Below are 25911 nucleotides of genomic sequence, written 5' to 3'. Positions count from 1 at the left end.
CAATGAAAAAGTCAAACCGCACTCTGTAAAGTAATTAATTATAGTTGTCACTTTCATTCCTATTCCTGACCGATCGAATCGATGAAAACGAAGCTAATCTTAATGCGGAGTAATGAGGCGGTTTTCTCTTTAGCATGTTGATTTTATGATTTGCTTTTAGATTTGTAAGGAGTCTTATGGTACTGTCACCAAGTAATTTTATCTGTTTGCTTCATTTCTACACTTTACAAGTTGGTTTTTTTTTATCTCACAGAAAATAAAACCGCGTTGAACTTTTTGAACAATTTTTTGAACATCTTGTGAGCTTCTAGAAATTAAAGTAATATAAAGCTATCCATTAGACATAAAATATAGATTAATAGGTCTTTATTCAAAAACCTTTTTTTTTTCAGTGAACATTGTTAATTATAAACTTCGGCGCGGTAAGTTGGTATTAATAAGTTTAAGGACCGGCGAAGTCGACTTTTTAAGACTCGAATTTAAATGAAAGACAAATTTAAATCAGATGCGTATATCAAATTTAACTGAAAGACGAATTTAAGTCGTATATGTAGCCCAAATTTAACTCAAAGATGAATTTGGACTTCTAAACCGAGTCTAACTGAAAGACGAATTTGAATTTTGAAAATACATTTAATTAAAAGAGAAATTTTTTAGGAACTTATATAAGTTTTATAAAAATTTGTTTCGTTTTTTGTTTTAGATGTTCCACGAAGACCTTACGGTTTTTCACGGAGTACGTCAGAAAAGTATCAAACAAGGAAGTTCAAACCTCCTTGCTTACTGATGGCGCGAAATATGCTCAGAGCATGCTTTGAATCCTAAGTTTCTTGCTTCTAAATCCTGCGCTGCGGTTGCTGTGTAATCATTTTTTAAACTAAAGTTATTATTTTTTAGCTTGTAATTAACCATAATTCAAAACATGACAAAGAACAAGTGAAGCCAAGTAAATTTTAATATATCAAAAAATATATACGCTTACAAAAAACAATTTGCGTTAAAATAAAAAATCTAAAAATTCAGTAATAATGAGAATTTAAGTTATGGAACCTTTACAACTCTTAATGTTTTTAAACTAACTAAAAAAATATATATACAACGTATATTGAAAAATTTTGATTGTCAGTTTTATAAAGGAAAAAGATCGTTAAGAATATTAGGTTAAATATTCACCTGTTTTTTACCTTTAGGATTTTTTAAAAGCGATAAATAAGATTTAATAGGGGATGAATAGACATTCAAAAAGAGCAAGCAGGCGAATCTTGTTGTGGATAGTTTATATTTAAGGAATTAAAAGCTTTTAAATTGTTTTTATAGATCCACCCTTTTCTATTGATTTTTTATATTTTATGCAAACAAAATGACTGGTGTTAACAAAGTTTACATTGTCAAATATAAATATAAAGTGATACATAACATTTATATCTGAAGTGTTACATACTTGAACTGTTTAAAAATAAATGCAAAAATGAGTCTTTAGTTATGCATAAACTGCATTTATAAACCAATGATAATTTTGACTTGGATTTACAATTTTAAGCTAGTAATATCAACGATATTATTATAATATAACCATCAAACTTTACTAGATAAAATAAAATATTATGGAATATGCCATACATACCATAAATGGTTTACCAGTTACTTAACTGATAGAAAACAGCTTATATCTCTAAATGACGGTTTTCAGACAAACAAACTTAAAATGTTATGTGGGGTTCCACAGGGCTCCATCTTAGGTCCTCTACTATTTCTAATATACGTCAACGATCTATATAAAGCATCAAATACTACCATCATGTTTGCAGATGACACCATTTTATTTCATTCTCACAATAACATTATTTCTCTATTTCAAGTTGCAAACAATGAACTAGAACAAATATCAATCTGGGAACGCGAACAGTCTATCTTTAAACACTGTTAAAACTAAGTTTTTCTTATTCCATTCTAAACGAAAGTTTCAATATATTCCTAAATCCTTATCAATGCTATATATAAATAACATGGAAATTGAGCGCTCTTTCACAAATAAATTACTTGGTGTCTTAATAGATAAAAACTTATCCTGGAGAGATCATATTAAATATATTAGCCATAAAATCTCAAGAAATATTGGTATTTTATATAAAACCCGTCAAATCTTAGACAAATCTACCCTAACTCAGCTATATTTTGCATTCGTACATAGTTATTTATCGTATGGCAATATTGTTTGAGGTAGTACAAACAAATCTAAACTCAAATATCTCTTCAAACAACAGAATCATGCAGCACGCATTATTTATTTTCAAAATCGCTTCACAAACGCTAAACCTCTTCTAAGAAGTATGAGGGCACTTGATATTTATGAAATAAATGTATTCAAAATCACACAATTTATGTTCCAACATCAGTTTAAAAAAACTCCGAAGGTTTTCGAAAATATTTTTCCTAAAATATCAAACCGATACAACATTCGATCAACCGGAAATTATAAAAACCTTTTCCTATATCAAAACTTACGAGCTTTGCCATTTCCTATTGTGGCCCAATGCTACGGAACCATTTTACAAGCATGAGTTGTAAACTAAGAGAAGCCAATACCTCTCAAAAATTCAAAAAGAACATAATTGAACTAATTGTCAATCAAGATTCCTTACTTGATTTTTTCTAACAATAAACTTTTACTGTCTTTTTTATTATCAAAGGTTACTGATGATAAGATTTTATCTTCTTCAGGTTCTCCAGTCTTGAAACTACTATATATGATAAAGTGTATTTTGTATTTAATATTTTTAAATATTTTATATGTCGGAAATCATCTTTAATTGTAAATAGTTGCTTGACAAAAATAAATTAAATAAACTAAAATAAATAAATAAATAAATAAATATACATAATAATAACTTATACTTACAATACTTATACGTTTAAGTTTTAAAATTGAAGCTTAAATGCAAACGTTTATATCAATAGATATTTTTAAAATTCTTTAAATTTTTTTAAAATTTACTTAATCTCGATTTAAATTTTTTTTAAATTTAATCAGCTTGATCGCTGATAGTAAAAGAGAATGATACTCCATAAATATATCATATAAAAAAAACGTGTAGAAAATTATTCATTAAAAATTTAAATTAGTGGCACAGTTTAAACATACATGTAAAAAAAATTTTAATCAAATTTTCCAAAAGTTTTTGCAAAAGATGGTTTTATCCACGAAAATATTAAGTACAAAATAAATCTTACTGCTATTATATTTGATGCCCCAGTTAGAACATTTGTTTAGTGAATTAAAGGACACAATAGTTAAAACTGTTGTGAGCGTTGTGTCCAGAAAGGAGAGTGGTGTGGCAAGGAAGTACTCCCACATACTTCATAAATTTTAAGGACTAATTTGGATTTTTGTCATCAAAAGCATTCTGAACATCTTAGTGGTGTGTTACCTTTAATTGAATTAATTTTTGACACGGTGACGAAGTTTTCTTTAAACTTTATGCATCTAGTATGCTTAGAGGTAATGCTAAGACTCATCAACTAATGCTTAAATGGTCCGAGATGTTGTAAATTGTCTCAGATTGCAGTCAATATTTTGTCTTATCGATTGTTCCAGATACGTCCTTACATTTCGAGAGAATTTTCCAGAAAATCAAAGTCTTTATTAGATATTTAAAAATTAAAGCAACTGAACTTCAATTTTTTCTAATATACACGGAGCTATTTGTTTCAATGGGGTTGATTGAGCAAATAAATCTATTCAAACTTTTTGATGTTTCAGTTGCAGTCCAAATTTTAATAGTTCTTATGTTGTTAAAAATTATATTGATTTTGCTTCTCTGTTACATACTTATTTTGTGCAGTCGTCTGGTAAACGTTATGGTAAAGATCAACTAGTTTACAATGTTCATTCTTTAATACATATAGAAGATAATGCAGTTAAATTTGGAGTACTTGATATATGTTCCTTGTTCAAGTACAAGTAGATAAACAGAGGTCTAGTATTCCTCATTTTGATGGGTTAGTAACCATTGCATTGAGACACTGTTTACAATTTAAAAATTAACAAGGTTTAGAGTGCTTTGTTTCAGCTAATAACGGTGATAAGTGTTTTGAAATTACCAAAAAATTGGTTTAGTTAGAAATATTTTAAAAAGGGAAAGCAGTTGAATCTTGTAATGGATGGGTTCTATTTTAGGAATTTGCAGTTTTTCTTTATTCTATGCAAACAAAATGACTGGTGTTCCTAAAGTTTACCCACTGTCAGATATAAATTAAAGTAATTCCAAATAACGAAAAAAAGATATATATATATATATATATATATATATATATATATATATACATATATATATATATATATATATATATATATATATATATATATATATATGTATGTATATATATATATATATATATATATATATATATATATATATATAAATATATATATATATATATATATATATATATATATATATATATATATATATATATATATATATATATTTATATATATAGATCAGGTAGATCAAAAAGTTTTCAAAGAGTTTAAGCATATACTCAAGTAAAATTAACAGCGCTTCATAATGTTTTCTGTCGCCCAGGTGTTACAAAAATGAACCATTTTGTCCGCAGTCGGAATCTATGATACTTTATAGAAGAAATTAAAGTTGTCGTAAACCAGTACATTACCTGTTGTAAACTGAAATTTTGATTCTACGGACCACCTAATATTCGACCTATAAAAGCTACCCAACCATTTGAACGCCTTAATATAGATTTTAAGGACCCACATCCGACATTAATGCTTCAATGGGGTAATTTGAAAATCAATAGCTCTCAAAATGAAAATCAATAGCTCTCAAAACATTAGCTCTCAAATCATAAAAGCCATCAGTCGAAAACTGGGAAAACGTGTTACAGGATGCTTTACATTCGATTCGGTTTTTACTTTGTACTGCAGTAAATGCAACACCATACTAGAGGTTCTTGAATTTTCTACGGAGATCTACAAACAGACGATCTACCACAACCTGGTTGTTAGAACAAAAAAAAAGTATTTGTAAAAAAACATATTTGATCCACTAAATAAGATTCCCTAGTAGAAGAAGCTGATATGATTGAAGCAGAACCACAACATGGTTTCATTAAATTTCCAGACGGATGAGATTCTGCTGTATCCATTAAAGACTTAAAACCATTTGGAAGTTATAAACTTCCTCATTCAAATACTGAAATTGCTGACATTAGTATTATTGACACAAAGTATACCTTAAAACCCAATAAATCCCCAACTACAGACGAAGAAAGTTTGCTTGATCCAGAATTTGTAGTTCCATAGAATTTGTAATTCCAGGATTTGAAATCCAAATATTGAAACTCACCCACAAGTGCAAACTAGCCATCTTCCTAGACAATCTCAACGAAACCGTAGAACGCCCAAAAGTTACGGCCCTGAGGACGAATGATTTTATTAATTACAAAAATGTTATGAACCATTATAAATTTTATAAACTTATTATGACTAAATATCTCTCTTGTGAATTGAATTGTTATTAATTATTATTTTAAAATTTCTTTTGTTTTGATTTAGTGACATGATAGATAAAACAATGATAATTAAGAGATGTTATTATTTCAAATGCAGATAACTAAACTTCAATAGAAGAACATTCTGCAGATTACAATATTCTGGTAAAAAGAACATTCTGCAGATTACAAGATTCTGGTAATATTGTAATCAACATCTTCAAAATTGCAGCAGTGGCGTAGGAGTTAAATTTCTGGCTGGAGATCCGCGGTTTGAAGCTGACTCTGGCCATGAATGCATTATTCATAAGGAAGGAGGCGTAAACTTCCTGATTAAATACTATTCCACGGTACTCTTTTATAATACCGATAAGATTTCGTGAAGCACCTAAATAGGTTATAAATACTGGACACGAGTACAAACGTGTCGGTGCACGTCTTAGCATAAAAAACTAGATAAAAGTGGAAAACTTCATTAACAGTATTTTAATAGTCATTAATGTTACATAAAAGAGGCATGTTTTAAACTTTAGAGTAACAATAAGGCTTGTAAAACAACTTAATCTAAAACATTGTTAAATACTTTTTCTAAAGACATTGGCTGTAATAAAATTTTGAAAAAATGCTTGCATGTTTAAACTTAAAACTTAAAAGCGTCTCAACAAATTTTTATTAACAACTTTTTAGTACATATCCTGTGTTAATATCATAAAATTATAACTGAAAAGTATTTAATAAGCATAATATTAACTAAAAAATAAAAAATGGAACTCTTTTAGTTAAAGTATATCTTTTTTTTGAGGGTATTAAATGTTATCTTTGAAGAATATAGGCAAAAGATTTTGGATTTCTGAAGAGAATTGAAATAAAACAACATTCATAATTTGATATGTTTCTCATTGTTATGTTTATCTTTCTTCCCTCACCATCACTCCGCCCTCCACCTCCTCTTTCCTCCTCCTCCGCCTTTTCGTTTTTTTCGATTTATTCGAGTGACTGCGTTTTGTTTATGATCCATCGAGTTAAAGTCGCAAGTAATCGAGACGCAATCGTGAGCATATTGATTTAAAATTTTATAGACATCCTGGCGTGTATCAGCTTGACTTGATTGGGTTTTACAAAATGTCAGAAGATACTGACCAAGTGAGCATATTTAATAATTCTCTTCATTTTTCGTAATTTTTTAAATTAAACAAAGTATTAAAGACAACTCTTACCATTTATACGAACATAGTCATGCAAATTCTCGAAATCAAATTTAGTAAGAAAAATTAGGGGGAATCTAGAATGGTTTTTGAGCATTAGTGAGATTTGTGCACTCTTAAATTTAGATTCTCAGTACATCTGAAGTCTTCAGGTGTCTGAGAGTTAAGGCGTTTCTATTAAATAGAGTTTGAAAATTTGATCGTGGTCAACAGGAAACAGCAAAAAATAAACATTTATCAAGAAAAAAAGGAAAAATAAAGAATGCATATATAATTGTTGTTTATATCAATATTGTATTATTACTAATTTTATAAATGTTCTACTATTAAAGTAGTTACCTTCTATGAGCTGGACATCTAATGAGGCCCTTCTATAGTAGACTTTATTCTAGTGGAACGACGAAAACTATATTTGCTTTTAAAAGCGTTTACAAAATGCGAGGAAACAACAAAAGAATGCAAGTCACTCTATTGAGATGCAGTTCTATTTGGTAGGAAATCATTTCTGTGCAAATAATTTGAAATTTTTCTGATAATGATATGTTTAAAGAGCAACTGGATATTTGGATTTAGGAACTTGACTTCATTAAAATTCTTCTACATTTTGAAATACTGAATTAAATTGCCACTCATTCATTGAAAGTCCCAAACTTGCCAATTAAGGCTCTTAGTTCTTTATTGAGGAACTAGTTTACTTGCTCTGAATTTTTTTCTTTAAATAGGGGCTCCATACTGGAGTGCAAAACTCAAGCAGCAGGCATATGTAGGTATTGTATAGTTTTAAAAATATTATTGGATTCCAATTATAAAAGTTCTTTTACAAATACCAAGTTTCTTGTTAGTTTTTAATTCTACATTATCAGACCACTTAAATAAATTGAACAAAAAACATTGATCAGATCACTTAAATAAATTATTAAAATAAATTCCTAGTGACTTTTCAATATCAACATTTTCAAAAGGAATAAGAGTGTTTGGTCAATCAAGCATACTAAAAGAGTGGTCTAAAACATCGAAAACACCATTAAATCTCATTCCTTTACATTTATTTATATTCAAATTTATCCTCCAAAGTTTAGACCAATGTATTAAGACATCTATATCCTTTAGGACTTGGCCTAGATCAGATAAGCTTTTGATTTTTATAATTGATTGTCATCAGCAAATAATCTGCAGAAGTTAGATAAAAACTCATGCATGTCATTAATAAAAATTAAAAACAAAAGTGGAGCAATAACCGAGCCCTGAGAAACTCCACCCAGTACATCTATCTGATTAGAAGAGGAGTCACCAAGAATAACATTTTGTTTTTTATTGCTCAAAAAATCTTTTATCCAATTAAAGATCATGCTACAGAAACAATATCCCTTTAGTTTTAGGAGAAGAAAAATAGGTCATTTCATGTCAAATCAACACATTAAAAATTTTTTTTTTTTGGCACAGTGCTATCTTTTTCTGATCATTTTAATGATTTTTTAAATTCAAGCTTACATTAATAAAAAAAAAGCTTCACTCCAAATTTTAAAGTCTGAGTCCTTCTGGTTTTAGAGATATCGATACTTAGTTCTAATCTTTTTTGTGGATTTTTTTTTCAGTGCCATTTATTTTTTAAGCTAATTGTATAAAACAACTAGCTTTAACTTATGAAATTCATGTTCAATAGTATTGAAAATTTTTACCTAACTATATTTGAGGGAGAGGAACTCAAAAATGATGGCTAAAACGCTAAAAAATCAAAGCTTCTATATGAAAATTCAATTTCAAAATAATGTAATACTTTTTGTAAGTTTTTTGATGTAAAATACAAAAAAATGTTGAAAATCTTGAGATGTCTTAAGATATGATTCTGAAATGTTTTCCTAATGTTCTTTATGGTGACAAACACCATAATACAAAAAAACTGCCAGGGTTTTCTTTTTTAAATCAGATTTATTTATGATTAAAGTTTTATAGTACTAAACCCAAAAAATATCAAAGTTACAAAAATAAACCAAACATAACCCAGAAATAATTAAATTATAAGAAAAATTAAAACAAAGCAATAAAAATTAATTATTTTAAACAGTTTCTTAAAAAATTAGTTCTCTGGTTCAAAGTTTGCCCGGCTTTCTTTAATGCTTTTTCACTGATTTTGTATTGTCTTCCTGTGACAATACAAAATCATTAACAATAAGTGGATTGGACATGGATTGTTATCATATATCAAACATTCAAACACTACTGCGATTGCCTTGTAACATTTTTGTTGTTGCATATCTTTTCTCCATTTCACTTCGTGAATTCATATTTGACTCATTAGATATGTAAAAAAACTAATTCCTATGATTTCATTTTGGCAAAAATAAAACATAGCAGATGTTGTAAGCATATGATTTGTTATTGTTCGATGAACTCTATCAATTGAAAAGTAATGAACAGTTTTTATTTGATAAGAAAGATTGATTTTAATGTCATGCAGAAAATCATCTGAGATGAAACATATTGATTCACATTTGAGGAGATTATTTATCTTACAATAAACTACTGATGGATGCAATGTTGCTTGAATTTTGTTCCAATGAAAACTTTGTCTTGTACAACAAACTCATCATTTTCTGAGAAATCAAAAAGGACAATAACCTCAGTACTACTTAACTCATTTTTTAAATTCCTTTAAAAAACAGCTTGACTTTTTCAATGTAAGAATCAATAGTAAGTTTTTGTAACTTATTTATTAGAGTATTAGTAAAGGTACTTGTGATTTCTGTTAGACTTGCTAGCTCAGATCTGCTGTTGTCTTCCATTGTTTGTAATCTATACAATAATCATCATCTTCATCAATATTTTCTTGAAAGTATAAATCATTTTCAATATAGTGTCTTGATATAGAATATTCTGGACACAAAGGGCAACAATGCATCATGCAATTCTTGTTAGCCCTATTACAAAAAAAGTATATCAATAAGTTTATGATTATCCTTTGATAATTCAACTGATCATTAACTTTACATTTTGATGGTAGGTGCACACATATACTGCATGCGTACCAGATGCTTCTACTGTAATGTTATTTTAGATGATATGAGCAAAAGTTAAAAAAACAAGTTTTAATATCAGGATAACTGGTTTTAAACTTAACATACAGTTATTTTAGATTTGAGAGAATCAAACGCTTTTGCATATGAGATCCTCGAGCTATACTCAAAATCTTTTTTTATCAGACATGTCATCTACAGTCTTTTGAAATATTTCTTTTTCTTTTTTTTTCTTTATTTTTCTGCAGCAGTTTGTGTGATATCTGCACCATATAATTAATAATGTTAAATGGTTTTTCTAAACATTTGTTAGACCAAGATATTGGAACCAGCATCAGTAATTGAATTTTCTGATTCCGATAGGAGATTAACATTTTTTCTTTAATTTTTCCATTAGATATATCCATGTCATTTGCTTTTTGTTTAGCTGATCTGGATCTATATTTAAAGTCCTTGTAATACCTAACTCTACTGCTTTTTGAATATGTAATAATTTCTTTCTACTGAGAGCAACTCTTAGGTGACTAATCACAGCATGCATTTTGACAGGACTTATGTTCATTGGCATCAAAGAAAAGTTGAGATTTTTTTTCAACAACTTGTTTATAGAAAGTTCATTATCTTTATCTTCTAGTCCATCATCCTTAAATGATATCAATTTAATTTTTCTTAGTTTTTTTTTTATAAAACTTTTAATGCAAATAAATCTGATTCAAAAAGAAAACCTTGCAGTTTTTTTTTTTTTTGTAATAAGTAGTTTGTTGTATATAAAACCATATGGAAAATAACAGAGTTGTATCTTTTAGGCATTTTAAGGCATACTTCTTTTTGTATAGGGCATCAAAAAACTTATAAAAAGTGTTACATCATTTTGAAATTGAATTTTTACATAAAAGCTTTAATTTTTTAGTGTTTAAGCCATCATTTTAGAGTTCCTCTCCTCAAAAAATAGTTAAGTACTTCTACCTACTATACTATACTATTGAGCAAGTATTTTATTAGTTAAAGCTATTTGTGTTATACAATTAGTTTCAAAAAAAGATTCAATAAAAGTGTTCCTTTTTCTAGATTTGCTTTAAATATAATTTTGTTTGTACATGCCATAGTAATATTTTTGTCTGTATCAGGCCTGGACAGGAATGGCGTGCAATCAAGCGCTATTGCTGACCACGCAAATGATTTTATTTTTTGACAACTTGACCATGACTGTTTTAAATTTTTAAACATTTTAGAAATGCGCTGAAAAAAGAAACTTTCTTCATAGTTTAAACTTGAACTAGGAAGAAACTTAAGATAATAATAATAATGAAAAAAGAAAAGAATTCCTTACGAAAAAGAAAATATTTAAGCAATAAAATAAAACTCAAACTTGAAGCGAAAGTTATTTTTTGTTACGTTTTTAATTGGGTTTAAAATAGATGTATTTATTCACGCATAAAATAATTTGTTTTTACGCAATATGTTTTGACAACTGAAATGAACTGAAAATAAAAACAAAAAGATGAAAATATGTTTATATTAGAATCTTTAAAAATACTATACTATGCAAAATGCTTTGTAAATTATTAAATACATAAATTATTACGTAAATATATTAAATATATACACTATGTAATTATTAAATACATAATTAAATATGTAGTAAAAATGTATATTAGTAATACAAAATTATTAAGTACATAAATTATTATATAAATATATTAAATACATAAATTATTAAGTTTACTTATTACTTTATTAGATAAAGTAACAAATTAATTATAATGTTTACAGTAAAAACATTTAATTTAAATTATCAAAGAATGTTATACATAATTACATTTATACATAATTACATTAAATGCAGTAGTGGTGTTGTGGTAAAGCGCTTGCTTCATAAGCGAGAGGTTCCGAGTTCGATCCCCACCACGTCCCTGGTAGTACCGCGCTCAACCTGTTTCTCCGCGTAGCGGCCTTGTTCGTCGAGGTTCGTGTTTCGGAGTTATAGAGTTGAGAGAAGATTATAACCACTATTAAGTAGCCTCCTCATCTGTAGTGGCCTTCTTGGCTTTAAGGAGGTGAATACTAAAAAAAAAAAAAAAAAAAATTTTACAGGGCTTGAACTAAGTGGTTGCCAATTGCAATATCCAGAAATATTTCTGGTCATTAAATTCCTAATTTTTTTAAAAACCGTAAACAATTTATTATATTGCAAAAATTAATGAAAACACAAAACAATAAATTAACTACTACAAAAAAAAAAAAACAGTCAAAATTTACATATTTTTAATTATTACACAAGGTAATTTAGGGATAAAAAATAAATAAAAAAAGTTATTAAGACAAAAATTGTTATAACTAAAGGTTCGAAAAACTTTCACGGTAATTTAAAAATCAAGCAATGAAAAACTATGCTAAAGTTATTTGCGCACTGTATGAAACATTGTATAAAAAATCAACCAATTAAAGATTATGCTAAAGCTACTTGCTTATTGTATGAAACATTAAAAAAAATAATATTCAGGGGGAAAGTTTAAGGAGTTATTAATATAAAAATTTTAATGTTTTAAATTAGAATTAATTAATTGATAATAAAAATAATAATAAAAAAGATATTTTTTAAATTATGTTACTAGAGTTTCTTTTTTTTTTTGTTTTAAAATAACTATAAAAAGTTTGAATAAGTTTTTATATATTTTTAAACTCCTCTGTCTTTTAATTTTGTCAGACTATCAGACACATCAGCAAAAGTGTTAGGAGCATTTAATTTATAAGAAAATATTGAATAAAATTTAAATAAGATATAAAAGCATTTCATATCTTATTTAATAATTTCTTTTATTTATAATATTTGACACTGCTAAATTCCTTTAGATTGTTGTGATTAGCAGTTGTTTTTTAATATTTATATCGTATTTTATTGTGCTTTATTTTTCTAGTTTTATCTGATGTTTTGTAAGATAAATTAAAATATTAAAGTTTATATTATAATCTTTAATAATAATATAAATAATAGTAATAATATTGTTTTACAATAAGATTTTATATTATAATCAACGTAAATATTTTTTACTGAATAATATCTATTGAGTTTAGTGATCAAAACAGTTTTTCGGTTTTTAAAAAGCTTAAAATTTAAAGACCGGAAGTATTTCCTGATATCGCAATTTGTGATTACTTAATTCGAGCCCTGATTTATATAAATTTGTATTTTGTTTATAAACTTTTTCAAAGTTTTTCTAGGTTTAATTTTATAGACATTTTTAATAGCAAAAGTTTCTAGCGCGAAAACAAACATTATGTAACAACTCAAATTAAGTTGTGTAATAAAAAGTATTGGTTTCTATAAGCATTAAAGTAACTATTACATAAAAATTTTTATAAAATAAATTTAAAAGACGTTTTAAAAGCTAAAATATTTGTTTAAAATTTATAAAAACCATCAGACAAAAAATAAATACTAAACAATAATTTTAAATAACTAGTTGCAAGGTTTTATTATAAATGATAAAAATTCAAAAAAATTTAATGCTTTGGCCTCTTTTAAAAATTGAATTGACTCAAAAAGATGACGTATTTTATTAACGTAGCTGTGTGTTCAACTTTTAAATAGTCTTATCATAATTTCATCTACCATCTTTTGATATATTTCTTTTTCTTTTTTTTCTTTATTTTTCAGCAGCAAAAAATAAAAAGTTAAAAAATAAAGTTTATATACAATACTGAATTTATTAATAATTTTGAAACGACTAAAATGATTAGAAAATGAATGCACATAAAATATGGGTCGGTCAAAATAACTGATAGATATGGTTTTTCACCAGACAATGTGCGGCGCTTATTTTGAGCCCTGTATATATATATATATTAACAAAGAAAAAACAACTTTTTCTATGGTACTTTAAGTTTTATGCCTATACAGCAATCATCAGCCATAGAGTACAAAATCAAAAACAATGAAAACCGCTAAAAATTACAAAATACTGTGTAGTATCTTTACATTGCTAAAAGACACTTGATGGCAACCAAATAAAAAACAAAATATTAGCTAATCACTGGTGTAAAAAAAGATAAGAGGAATTTATTCTTGTGCTTGCATTTTTAAATCAGCTCATTTCATTTATTTAACAAGTTTTCACCTTTATATGTTAAAATAAGGAATTTTTGGTATAAGCAAAGATTGCAAATTTTTGACAAGGAATTGTAAGGATTGCAATGTTTCACAGTTTTCCACTTAATTGATGGTGTAAAACCTTTTAACATTAATAAATATAAAAATGATACTGAGTTATCTAAAGAAATTTGGAACATAAAAGACAAAATGCCTACACCCTCAATTAAGTGGAAAATTGTGAAATGTTGCAATCCTTATAACTCCTCGTCAAAAATTTGTAGCTTTTGTTACTGTGCAAACAAAGATAAATGAAAATTTTACTTTGTCAAACAGAACTCAATGCTGACATCATTAGGCTATTTCAAATTTAATTTGTTTTGATGCATAAACTTTACATTAGATTCTTGTTTTTCATCACAAATTTTAAGTGCTAACAGTATATACCATTTGTCATCACAAAAGCATGCAAAGCCTTTAAAGGTTTTTTATTTTTTTTTATTTTTTTTTTTTACTACAAAACAGTTATAGCATGTTGTGTCGTGGACTTTCCCTTTGTGAATTTAGAAAAATATTAGCAAAATAGTTTAAGTTAACAACTAATAAAAAGTGTTGAAACCTGACGAGTTTATGTAATTCCAACTAAAATAGATATTAAATTTTTATTTTAATAAACACATCAGTTGTTAAAATTGATGGGTATTTTAGTTTTTCTTACTGTGTGATATTTTAATGGTTTTGTAGCTTTATATATCAATTTCATTAAGTTATATGATTAACTGTTTTTCTGCAATATAAAGTTTACTGCTTACTTCTGCAATATAAAGTTACTGCTTACTTCTGCAATATAAAGTTTACTGCTTACTGTTTTCTTTGAAAAGTTATTTAATAAGGATTCTACAATTACAGCATTACTTTATTAACTGATAAGTTATTACATTTTTTGTGCATAATTATGTAAGCTTAAAATGAGTACATTTTTTTATTGGTTGTAAAATTATCTTTCACATTTAGCTCTTTGATCCAACTATGAAAAAAAAGAAAAAGAAAAAGGTTCCCATCAACCTAGATGATCTAGATACTCCTGAACCTGCTGCTCCAATAGAACAACCAAAAGTAGAAGAAAATTTAGACATTGAAAAGCGAAAAACAGAGAAATCAGCTATTACAGAAGATCTTGATGTCGATGACTTTTCAAGCTCAAAAAAGAAGAAAAAAAAGAAAAGAGGCCAGGCTCTTTTTGAAATTGATTCATTGGGTGAAGCACTGCCAGTAAGTAAATTAATCTATCTCTTCTTATCTTGTCTTTGTTTTTTTAGTTGATAGAAATTGTAATTTTTTTAATAAGATTTTTAGGGTATGCTTATTTCTTAAAAAGATCTTAAAATGTAACTTTATAATTAAAAAGATACAAAGTAAGTTTTAAATTATTTAAACTTATAAAGTTTAAAATAAAGTTTTATTTTAAAATATTAGTTTAAAATTAGGTTGTTTTTTTAAATATTCAAAAATAACAAAATTATATCTTGAACACAAAAAGATTTTACCAAGACACGGTCTAACTCATCTTTGATAAGAACATCCAGAGTATTTTTGGCTCCTCAATTAAATTTTGAAATGTTGGAAATGTTGACATTTTGAAATGTTGGAAATGTTCACAAATGTTCACAAAATTTTGAAATGTTGACAAGGCGCGTAAAATTATTTTAAAGAGAGTCAATTCGTCTGGTTGTTGATCAACTGTTTTAAAGCAATTTTATAGTTAATTTTCAATGCACACTCGTCTTAATATATCAAAATACAAGATCTAATTTAAATAATATTATCAAAATATAATAATTAGTTTCCCACTTCTATATTTTTCTGCAAATTCTGCATAAATATTTCTATTAAAACTAAACAACCAGTAAACTTTCTTTTGCTTCGTTTAATTAAATCTGTTAAAAAAACATGTTAGCTTTTTTGATTAACAAATAAAAATATGTATATGTTTTTTGTAATTAAATAAACTATTGTTTCCAAGCCAATTAGTAAATTAAGAAATCTGAATATGAATAAATAATATAAATTGAATAATAATAGAAACCCATTTCTATAAAATAATGATTAAAAAATATTTATAATAATAATTAGTATATTTATTATCAATTATTAAAATAAAAGTTGAATATAATAATAATATATTTTAATATGTTAATGAAATCTCCCTGAGCAAGAGCACAAAAAGCATAAAATTTATTTTAGGCCACTTGACTATTAGGTTACCTAAACAAGACAGATTAAAATAAATCCTCTTACTGATAAAATCAATATTTACTTATAACATATTTTAATATCATTTTAGTTGTATTATTAAAAACACATTTAAATATGTTTAAATATATAAATAATTGTTATTTTGTATATTTAAACATTATTATGTTATTAATTATTAGTATTTATTAGTTATTATTTGTGCTATTTAAAATGCAATAATTCAGCTATATACAATCAGCAAAATTAGTCAGACAAGAAAGTCAACAGAATATTACCAATGTTGCAAACATTCTAGTACATTAATTTTTCATATCACGGTTTTACACACTTTTAGTTTACACTCTTTTAAGTGATTCATTTTTAAAGAAAATTTTGACAGCGCTTGCAAACACACTAATCAGAATGTTTTGTCTTAGTTTGATGTTTTGTATTAGTTATGTAAACATTACTTCGTATTTAGCAATTTCTCTAAGCTGGTAATGACTTGTATAATTCAAACAACTTAGAAACCTGTCATCAAGCATCACAACAACGCTGAAATTTTAGTTTGACTTGCTATTTAGTTAAAAGGTGTGAATAAAATCCAAGTTTGATGATGCAGAATTGATAAATTAGTTATTAAATTTAATAATAGGTTTAACAATAATTTTATGATAATTTTGACTTTTTATATTACAGAATCAACCCACTGGCAAAATGTTTGTAGGGATACAAAAATGTCTCTTTGAACACATACACAAAAATACGCGTTGCATTTTTATGTCTGCACAGTATTGATATATTTTGTGCATTAATTGTTTTTTAAGTTTTACATATTAATAAAAATCAATTTATTTTTAGAGTGTTGGATCAGAAGTGCAAACAGATGGTAAAATTTGTTGTTATTACATTTTTTATTATATACTTAATCTATTATATTACATTTTTTAAGTCATTTTGTTTGTTGTTAGTTTTTGTATAATATTTTAAAAAAGTCTTTTAAAATTTACTATTTTTGTTTTATTTCAAGGCCAAAATTGATTTGCTTTGAAAAAGATTTTTTTGCCAAAAAGTGATTACGAACTTTAAAATCTGGAAATATTTCTGGTCTTCAAATTCTCAGTTAATCAAAAATCTTGTAAACTGTCTTAATAAAAGGGTCAATTTAGCATCTTGCAAAAGCTAGTGGGATAAAATAAATTTACGACTGCAAAAATTTATTGTTTGTTTAAACACTAGTTAATTTCAAGTATATATAAAAAAAAAATTAAAAAATTAATAATTTTTCTTTATTTCCGGTAACTTCTGGGTTACCCTTACATTAATGATCTTCCCGACAACCTTACATCTAAAGTAGCTCTCTTTGCTGATGACTTGACTTTATATTCCTGTCTTGACAAAAAGTCTTTTTGATCGCTTAGAACAGTTTGCCAACCTTGAATCTGATCTCACTTCTGTAACTGGTTGGCTCACAGTGACTTGTAAATTTTAACTCCAACAAAGCTCAGTTATTTACTGCAAACAACTATCAAAGTACTGTCAACATTCCTATATTAATGAATGGCAACCTTCTCACTGAGTCCTCTTCTTTACGTCTTCTTGGATTATCGTTTACTACTGAACTTTAATGGAAACTATATATACAATTGATTGCTAAATTAACATCTGCTGAGGTTGCTTCTCTAAATCATGCTTGCCATTTTCTCTCTCCTGATTCCATTCTCTACCTCTACAAATCTCTTATTCGTCTCTGTATGGAATACTGTTGTCATATTTGGGCTGCTTTTTCTAATGATGCTCTTTCTCTTCTATACACAGATTGTAAACGTAGTTGGACCTGGTCTATCTGCCAAGCTTGAGCCTCTTTCCCATTGTCGTAAAGTTGCATCCCTTTCTCCTTTCTACAAATGCTATCATGACCGCTGCTCAAAGAAGCTTTCATCTATAGTTCCATCAACCATAACTCATTCTCAATTTTCTGTATCTTTTCTTGCATGCTCCAAAAACTAAATTTTAATTGAAGTAAAAATGCATTGAGAAAAAGTACAATAAATATGAATAATATTAAAAACTTGAAGAATCTTTACTATCTCTTACTCTTGAAAACAACCAAACTAGTGGTCCAAAAATATGTGCATTAATTTTAAGATCAGCCAATAGTATAAGTATGAAAAAATGAGGACCAGAAATATTTTCAGATATTGCAATTCATGATGGCTTAATTCAACAGGAAACTACAACTTTTAATCATTAAATGTTGTTAATTATTCAATTAATTAATAAAAAGATTTTTGTTTTGTTTTGCTTTTTACAAGTATTTTTATGGTTATTTTGTATATATATATTTATATAGTTAAATAAGATAAAAATATATTATAGAAATTTGTATTGCAACTAGTTTAAATATTTCATGGTTGCTAAATTCTTTTGAACTATTGCAATTCACAATAAATCTTAGAATGCATAAATATCTTTTATGTGTTTACTTTTTTTAATATTGTATTTTTATTGCTTGGTTTATTTTTCTAATTTTGTTTGATGATTAGTTTTCTAACTTTGTTTGATGAATTTTTGTATGAGTAAACTATTAAAGTTCGACAGGTTGTTTATTAAATATATATAAATATTGATTATTGAATTTTAGGATAATAACAGAGTTCATGGATTTAAAAAACTTAAAAAAATGAGGACCAGAAATATTTCCAGATATTGACATTCTCGATCGCTTAATTCTAAATCTATATGCTGTCCATATAATCATTCAAAGCATACAAAATTTAAAATTTAGCGTGCAAAAGCATGCAATATTTTAAAGAAATAGCATATAAAAGTTTCTTTATAATGTTGCATGTTATCTTCCCTAAATTGCTCACAAAAGTATGCAATTTGAGGGAAGGTAACATGTAAAGACATGCAATTATCCTAAATGTAGGCCTGCTACTAATAAATAATATTATTATTTAAATAAAAATAACAATATTCAAACAAAAAAATCTATATTTTAATGTATATTGTATACATCTAAAAAAAATAGATGCGTGTTTGAGTATATATATATATATATATATATATATATATATATATATATATATATATATATATATATATATATATATATATATATGTGTGTGTATATATATATATATATATATATATATATATATATATATATATATATATATATATATATATATACACATATACAGTGGTGACCAAAAGTATGGAAACTTTTCAAAAATGCTTTTTATTTATTTATAAAAACTTACTACAATTATGCATATGTTTATTGAAGTCGTAATACAACTTTTTAATAAAATAAAACATTTTTTTTTTATTAACATATACAAAAAAAAATTAAATTTTAAAATTAGGCCTGGTCATAAGTATGGAAACTTATGACCATTTTAAATGTTCCCTTGTAAACAATAATCTATCCATCTTATTTTTCTTAGAAATTAACAATTTTTTGACAGCCACTCTTCCAAATAAGCCCGCATCATTTAACCTTCTACGAACTGTCCTGTCAGATAATAAAACTCCATGCTGTTCCAAGATTTCTTCTTTTATATCCTTTGATGACTTTCTAGGATCTTTTGTAGAAGTATTTTTTATAACTTTATCCAATCTTTTTGTTATTTTTCTTGGTCTTCCAGGTTTCATTTTCACTTCCACAGTTCCCCTTTCTTTGAATTTTTTAATAATTTTTGAAACTGTACCTTTTGGAACTTGAAAATTTCGAGAAATATCAATTGGTTTATTACCGTTTTTAAAATACTCAACTATTTTATTTTTAATATCAATAGAATAATATTTTCGCGGTGCCATACTGATTAATATAAAAGTAAACTATGATGAACTAACAAAGATGTCAATTCTAATACGTTTTAATTTTAAATGATAAGATTTGTTTATGTTTAGTGACAAGTTTGAACAAGTTTCCATACTTTTGTCCAACCGAAATTAAGAAATATTAGTATGTAATAAAATGTCTTAGAAAAGACAAGTTCAAACTTGTAGTATATATAAAGTAGACTATTGCAAGTACACTCGGGTTACATAATTTTGGTTTTATTTAATACAAATAAAAAAAAATGTAATTTTAAAAACTTTCCATACTTTTGGCCACCACTGTATATATATATATATATATATATATATATATATATATATATATATATATATATATATATATATATATATATATATATATATATATATATATTAAAGTGGTCTAAAAGCCATACTGAAAAGTTTAAGTTTGTAAAATCAATGCTCCACATAGCTTGTTTTTGTCCATTTGGTATAGGTATTTGGCCTGCAAAATTTCAAGTTGATTGAGCAACATTTACAGGCCAACCCATTATTATCATTACTTGTCTGGTATTCACACTTGTATTTTTTTTTTTTATAACAAATTCAATGCGTTATTGATTTTACTTGTGTGCTGAATTGTAATATACATTTTATTTTTTTGGTGAGGTAAAATAATAAATAAATGCTGAATTAAAAATGGTTTACCAGTAGTCTAGAAAATTGGTCTACAGGGTGCGTAAAAAGTTTGGGGCCACTTCGCAAAACACAGTATTTCATTTACAAAACACGGTATATTTCATTTGCAAAACAGGTTGTGAATGTATGTACACAGGTTATGAATGTATGTACACATTTTGTCAGACATAGTTATTTACATATTCTCAAAATGTCCTCCCTCTACCTGGATGTACTTTTTTAACCTCTTAGGAAAATCATTCACAGCTTTAGCAATTGTTTCCATTAGGATTTCTTTCCAGGCTTATATCAGGTCTTTTTTTAACTCTTTAATCGATCTATGGGGTTTCATGCAAGCTTTGCTCTCTAGAATACTCCAAAGTGAGTAGTCCAACGGGTTCAAGTCTGGTGTGTTTGATGGCCATTCTCCAATCTGTCTCTGAGAGCTGGTGTCAACTTTGATAAAATCGGGAAAGTTCTCTTCCAGCCAAGTTTGAGTCTGTATAGCTTTGTGAGAGGGTGCACCGTCCTGTTGAAATGTCCATTCTTCATATCCAAAATGCTGCTGAGTCCGAGGCAAAAGTTTTTCTTTAAGCATCGTTTGATATTCAGCACCACGAACTTTGACTCCATCTGGAACAAAGAAGAGAGGAGTTTTACCATTGTGGGTGATTCCTGCCCAGACCATCGCTTGCTGTGGCTTCTGTTGATGGGAAATGATTATTTTTTCGAGTGGCAGGGGTTCCTTAGACCAACTTCTGTCATTTTGATTGTTATGAGCTTGCTCAACATCGAACCATTTCTCATCAGAAAACAGAATTTTTTGGTGTCGCCCAGCACCAAAACGTTTCAGAAGCTTCCTGCATCGGTTTAAACGTTTTTGTTTCATCTCTTCTGTAAGTAATTGAGCTGTAACATGTTTCCTGGCTTTTAATCCAGCTCCTTTCAGAATATTTCGGACTGACCCTTCAGAAATTCCAACAGCTTTGGCCATTTTTCTTGTTGAGTTCTTCTGTGTTCATGGGTTTCTTTTGATTCGACCTAAGATCTTTTTCCGGTTAGCTGGAGTGTTGGCAGTCCGAGGACGTCCACTTCTCTGTCTGTCTTCATAGCTCCCAGTTTCTTGATATCGCTTAATGACTTTGGATACAGTTTGGTGACGTTTGATGTTTAGAAGTTGGACAATTTCTTTCACTCTTCTTCCTCGCTCAAATAGCGGGTCTGAGTTCAGACATTTTTCCTAAAAAATAATACAAACATTGTTTACAAATGGGGTTACATTATGTAAAATCTGAAAAACTGCATAGGATGCATAAAAATTTTGTCTACTTTGTTTAAAACATTATAGAAAAATGGCCCCGAACTTTTTATGCACCCTGTACTTAATTCTTCAAGTAATAAACTATAAAATGGCTTCATCCAGTTTGAGATCTGACACATGACACTAGCTAATTGGAAAGCCAATTTCTCATTTACCTACTCCAAGTTTACTACGTTTGCTAGATGTACTTTAACTGCTCCAGTTTCTTCATTTAATTATAAGACAAACCCTTCTAGAAAGTTAAAAAATGTCTTGTGGTTTGCATAAGTATTTTCTTATGCAAACCACAAGATATTTTACAATTTTCTAGAAGGACAATTTTTATTTTAAGAAATGCTACTTAAATATAATGAGCATCAACCGCTAAGATATTTTTGACACTTAACAAGCCAAGGTTGAAAGTACATGGTTTAAAAAGGTTTCAGTGTAAGTAGCACAGTACTAGAAGGAAGTTTTCAATATCGAAAATCAATAACAGCAAGAAGTTTGGTCAAAGATCATATGCTGTCAAATAATCTTAGGCACATAATTTTAAAAATATAAATATATAATAAAATTTATATTAAAATATAAATAAATTGTTCATCCATCTAAAATTTTTCTACTAGAGGTATAAAATCCACTTAAGTTCTATCACAGACAAGTCAAAAAAGTATAAAGAAAAACATAAAAATAAAAGATGTTGAAACAAGGCAAAATCAATTGAAGAAAACCTGTGAAAGGCTGCAGGGTGGCTTCATATAATTTGTTGAGAAAGCTGATGAGATGCAAGATCTATTTCTAAAGCTACGAAAATGAAATAAAAAAGAAAGAAAATAAAACTGTTACTTATAATTACATTTAATTGAGAATTACATTTAATTGATTAAGATAATTACGTTTAGTTGTCAAAGAATTATACCCTTAAACATTATCAGAAAAAATTATATATTTTTAACCATCTGAACTTATGGAATAAATACTTTAAATCGGGAGAAAACCAGGGAATATTCTGGAAAAATTCATTTCCAAAACTGCCATAAACCTTTATTGAGTCTTTTCAGATTAATAAAAGCTATTTTGGTCTTTTGAATTGTCTAGAATGAGTTCTTTTTTTTTTCTATGAAAATAAAGTTTAAAGATTTTTCATGTTTTCTATTTGAAAATTTATTGTTGCTTCTCTGCATGCTGTGTTTTATTTTGCGCTTACAATATTTGTTGCATGTTTTATCATACTGTTTCAGAATAAAACTTTTTTCATTCTAAAAAATGTTTAGAAAACTTTTCAAAGTGCAGTTTCAAAATTTGTCTCACTATTAAATGTTTTTGTAATTTAGAAGATGCTGCCGCAAAGCAAATTGCTGAAGATGAATCACGTGAATACACTTATGATGAAGTGATTTATTTTTATTTTTTAACATTTTATTTTTATTTTTAAATATTTCATTCAATCATGCTGAAACTAAAGAATTTTTTTGCCTTCATTGATGTTGCTGAATGTTTTAGCAAAATAATTTATACCATATTTTGTTTTGGTTTCAGCTTTTAAAGCGTGTATTTGACATAATGCGTGCTAAAAATCCAAATATGATTGAAGGTGGCAAGCGAAAGTTTGTAATGAAACCTCCCCAAGTTGTTCGTGTTGGAACAAAGAAAACTTCATTTGTGAACTTCACTGACATTTGTAAAATTCTCCATAGACAACCTAAACATCTGCTTGCTTTCTTATTAGCAGAATTAGGGACAAGGTATTTTAGTAATTAAATAATATGTAATCATGGTTTTAAATTCATAACAATATAATAATAATTCATTAATAATAAATTCATTCAACTGATTTGTTATCAAAATATTAAAGTTTAACATTTCATTTAGTGGTACTGTTGACGGAACAAATCAGTTAATTATAAAAGGAAGATTTCAACAAAAACACATAGAAAATGTTCTTAGGCGATATATAAGTAAGTTGGTTGTATTTTTGTTGTCGTTGCTTTAGTATTTATTTCTTTTTAAAACTTTTAGAATTAAAAATTTGCAAACCAGATGGTTTGTAGAACTTTTGTTTGTCTATGTTATCTAGTTATTTTTAATAATCTAACAACAAATGTGAGTTCTTGCATTCATTTTCACTTATTAACATATAACTTATTTTTATGAAGGTTAACAAAGAAGTTGAATAACCTAAGTGTTATACAACGGGGTTTTTTTTGTTTTTTTTCACGGAATGCTTTTCTTTTTGTGCTTTTTGATATCAGATAACAACTGTAGGTGTGCTAATTTGCCTAATATCAAATGGTTTTATTTTATTTTTTTTAATTTCTTATCTTAAACAGTTTTTAAAGCATAAATTGATTAGTAAACAAGACCAATAATATTATTTTTAAAAGTTAAGAAAATATATATTAAAACCATGAAAATATTTAATTGCAAGTAGAACACTTTTTAAAACCCTGAAAAAAAAAACAATGTAAAACTAGCTAAAAGATTTTTTGTTAGTGTTAAGAAAAATAAAAGAATAAAATCTAAAATAATAATAAATAATAAAATAAAATCCTTGTAATTGAACCCAGTCTCATTGGCTTTAGTCACATTGGCTTTAGCTTGAAAAGAATATTTTAACAGTGATTGAATTATATTTTAACAGTAGTTGAAAACTACTTTTAAAGGTTCAAATATTTTACGAAGTTTTATTTTTTACAAGTTTTTTTTTTAACTTTTAATAAAGTTATAAAATCTCTACACTAAAGCTAAGGTTGCTACCTCTAAATGAATAAAATCTGTGGATTAATATTGGCAAACAAAAGCAAGGTTCTGACAAGGGAAAGGGTATGAAAAGAAAACTATTTTTTGGAACCAAAACTAAAGGGTTACTTAGAAATGTTTTAGTCCTGGTATTGCTGCTGTGGTTTATTTTTAAAAAGTTTTTCGCCCTGTTTAAAATTTAAAATTCTGCATTTCTAATTATCAAAAAAAGAATTACAAGCTTGGTTAAAGGGAAACATTCTTTATAGCTGCAACCTACCTTCTAACCAACTGTTTTTTTTATTCACAACAATCTTTGTTGCATTTATTAGTTGCAATATAGTTAATACCAGGAGACAGGAATTTATAAATAGATATTGCACACACTGTACCAACATAATGTAATATCCTTATAAAAAAATGTAAAAAAAAGCAACAACAAAAATTTTTTATAATTGAATTTTAAGCTAGAGGTCTGTATTTAATATAAAATACTAAAAAAGGGGAATGTTATTGTTTTAGGTTTGATATATGTTTGGAATATGGAATATGTATCCTTTATTCCGAACGAAAACTCTTCTTTTTAAATCTGTTGTAAAACATCTGTTTTAGACTATTTAAAAAATGAAATTCAAATTCAAAAAAATTGCGGAAATATTGAAATTTATTTATTTTTTAATCATAATTTCTTATTGTGTCAAAATTAGTTACAAATTTTAATGTTAATTTCATTGTGTATTATTGTATAGAATGTTGTTCCCAGTGGACGCTGGACCTAAAAAAGGCGTCTAAAACATTTAAAAAACTTTCTAAAGACTTTTAAAAGAAGTCTTTTTTACGGTCCGACTGTGTTTTTATTATTTAATATTGTACAGTTTTGTTTAGGTCATTCTAGCTTCTTGTAACAATGATTTTAAGAATACAGACAATATATTTGGGGAACCAATATGCAAAATGCGCTAAGTCACAAAAATAAAAACTTCAAATTAGTTCCATTACCACATTCTATATACTAAAATCATCTATTTAAATATTAAACCAATTTAAAATGGATAAAGAAAATATCAATTTTTATTGATGCGCAACTAAGAGTAGTTCAATTTTTCGTCACTTTTTCTATTCAATTCTGGACTCATTTGCAAATGGGAACCTTCTATATATACACACATAAATGCAGCATTAGACGCACACTGATGACGTCGTACTGAAACATGTAGTTGATATGGGCTTCAGTACATACATCAATTGACTATCTAGGTAGAACATGCAAGAAGAACCGCAACATTTACTTTTTATAGACATTGAAAAATTTAAGCATACATTTTG

The 25911-nt window shown here is 27.0% G+C and overlaps 1 protein-coding gene across 1 annotated transcript in view; it reads left to right on the top strand.

The window, feature by feature from the left end:
* Positions 1-6522: 6522 nt before the first annotated feature.
* The window catches only part of LOC100199030 (eukaryotic translation initiation factor 2 subunit 2), a 21751-nt gene continuing 2362 nt past the window's right edge, over positions 6523-25911 (top strand). The window contains exons 1-6 of the mRNA XM_065820415.1: positions 6523-6654; positions 14835-15092; positions 16917-16944; positions 23181-23239; positions 23386-23591; positions 23719-23804. Of these exons, the coding sequence (XP_065676487.1) occupies positions 6634-6654; positions 14835-15092; positions 16917-16944; positions 23181-23239; positions 23386-23591; positions 23719-23804 (658 nt within the window). The 5' untranslated portion in view covers positions 6523-6633. The remainder of the gene's footprint in view (positions 6655-14834; positions 15093-16916; positions 16945-23180; positions 23240-23385; positions 23592-23718; positions 23805-25911) is intronic.

This window comes from Hydra vulgaris, chromosome 15 (genome assembly GCF_038396675.1).
Source record: "Hydra vulgaris chromosome 15, alternate assembly HydraT2T_AEP".
In the NCBI taxonomy this organism is placed as follows: domain Eukaryota; kingdom Metazoa; phylum Cnidaria; class Hydrozoa; order Anthoathecata; family Hydridae; genus Hydra; species Hydra vulgaris.
Note: the sequence above shows the minus strand (reverse complement) of the source record. Positions and strands in the feature narration are given on the sequence as shown.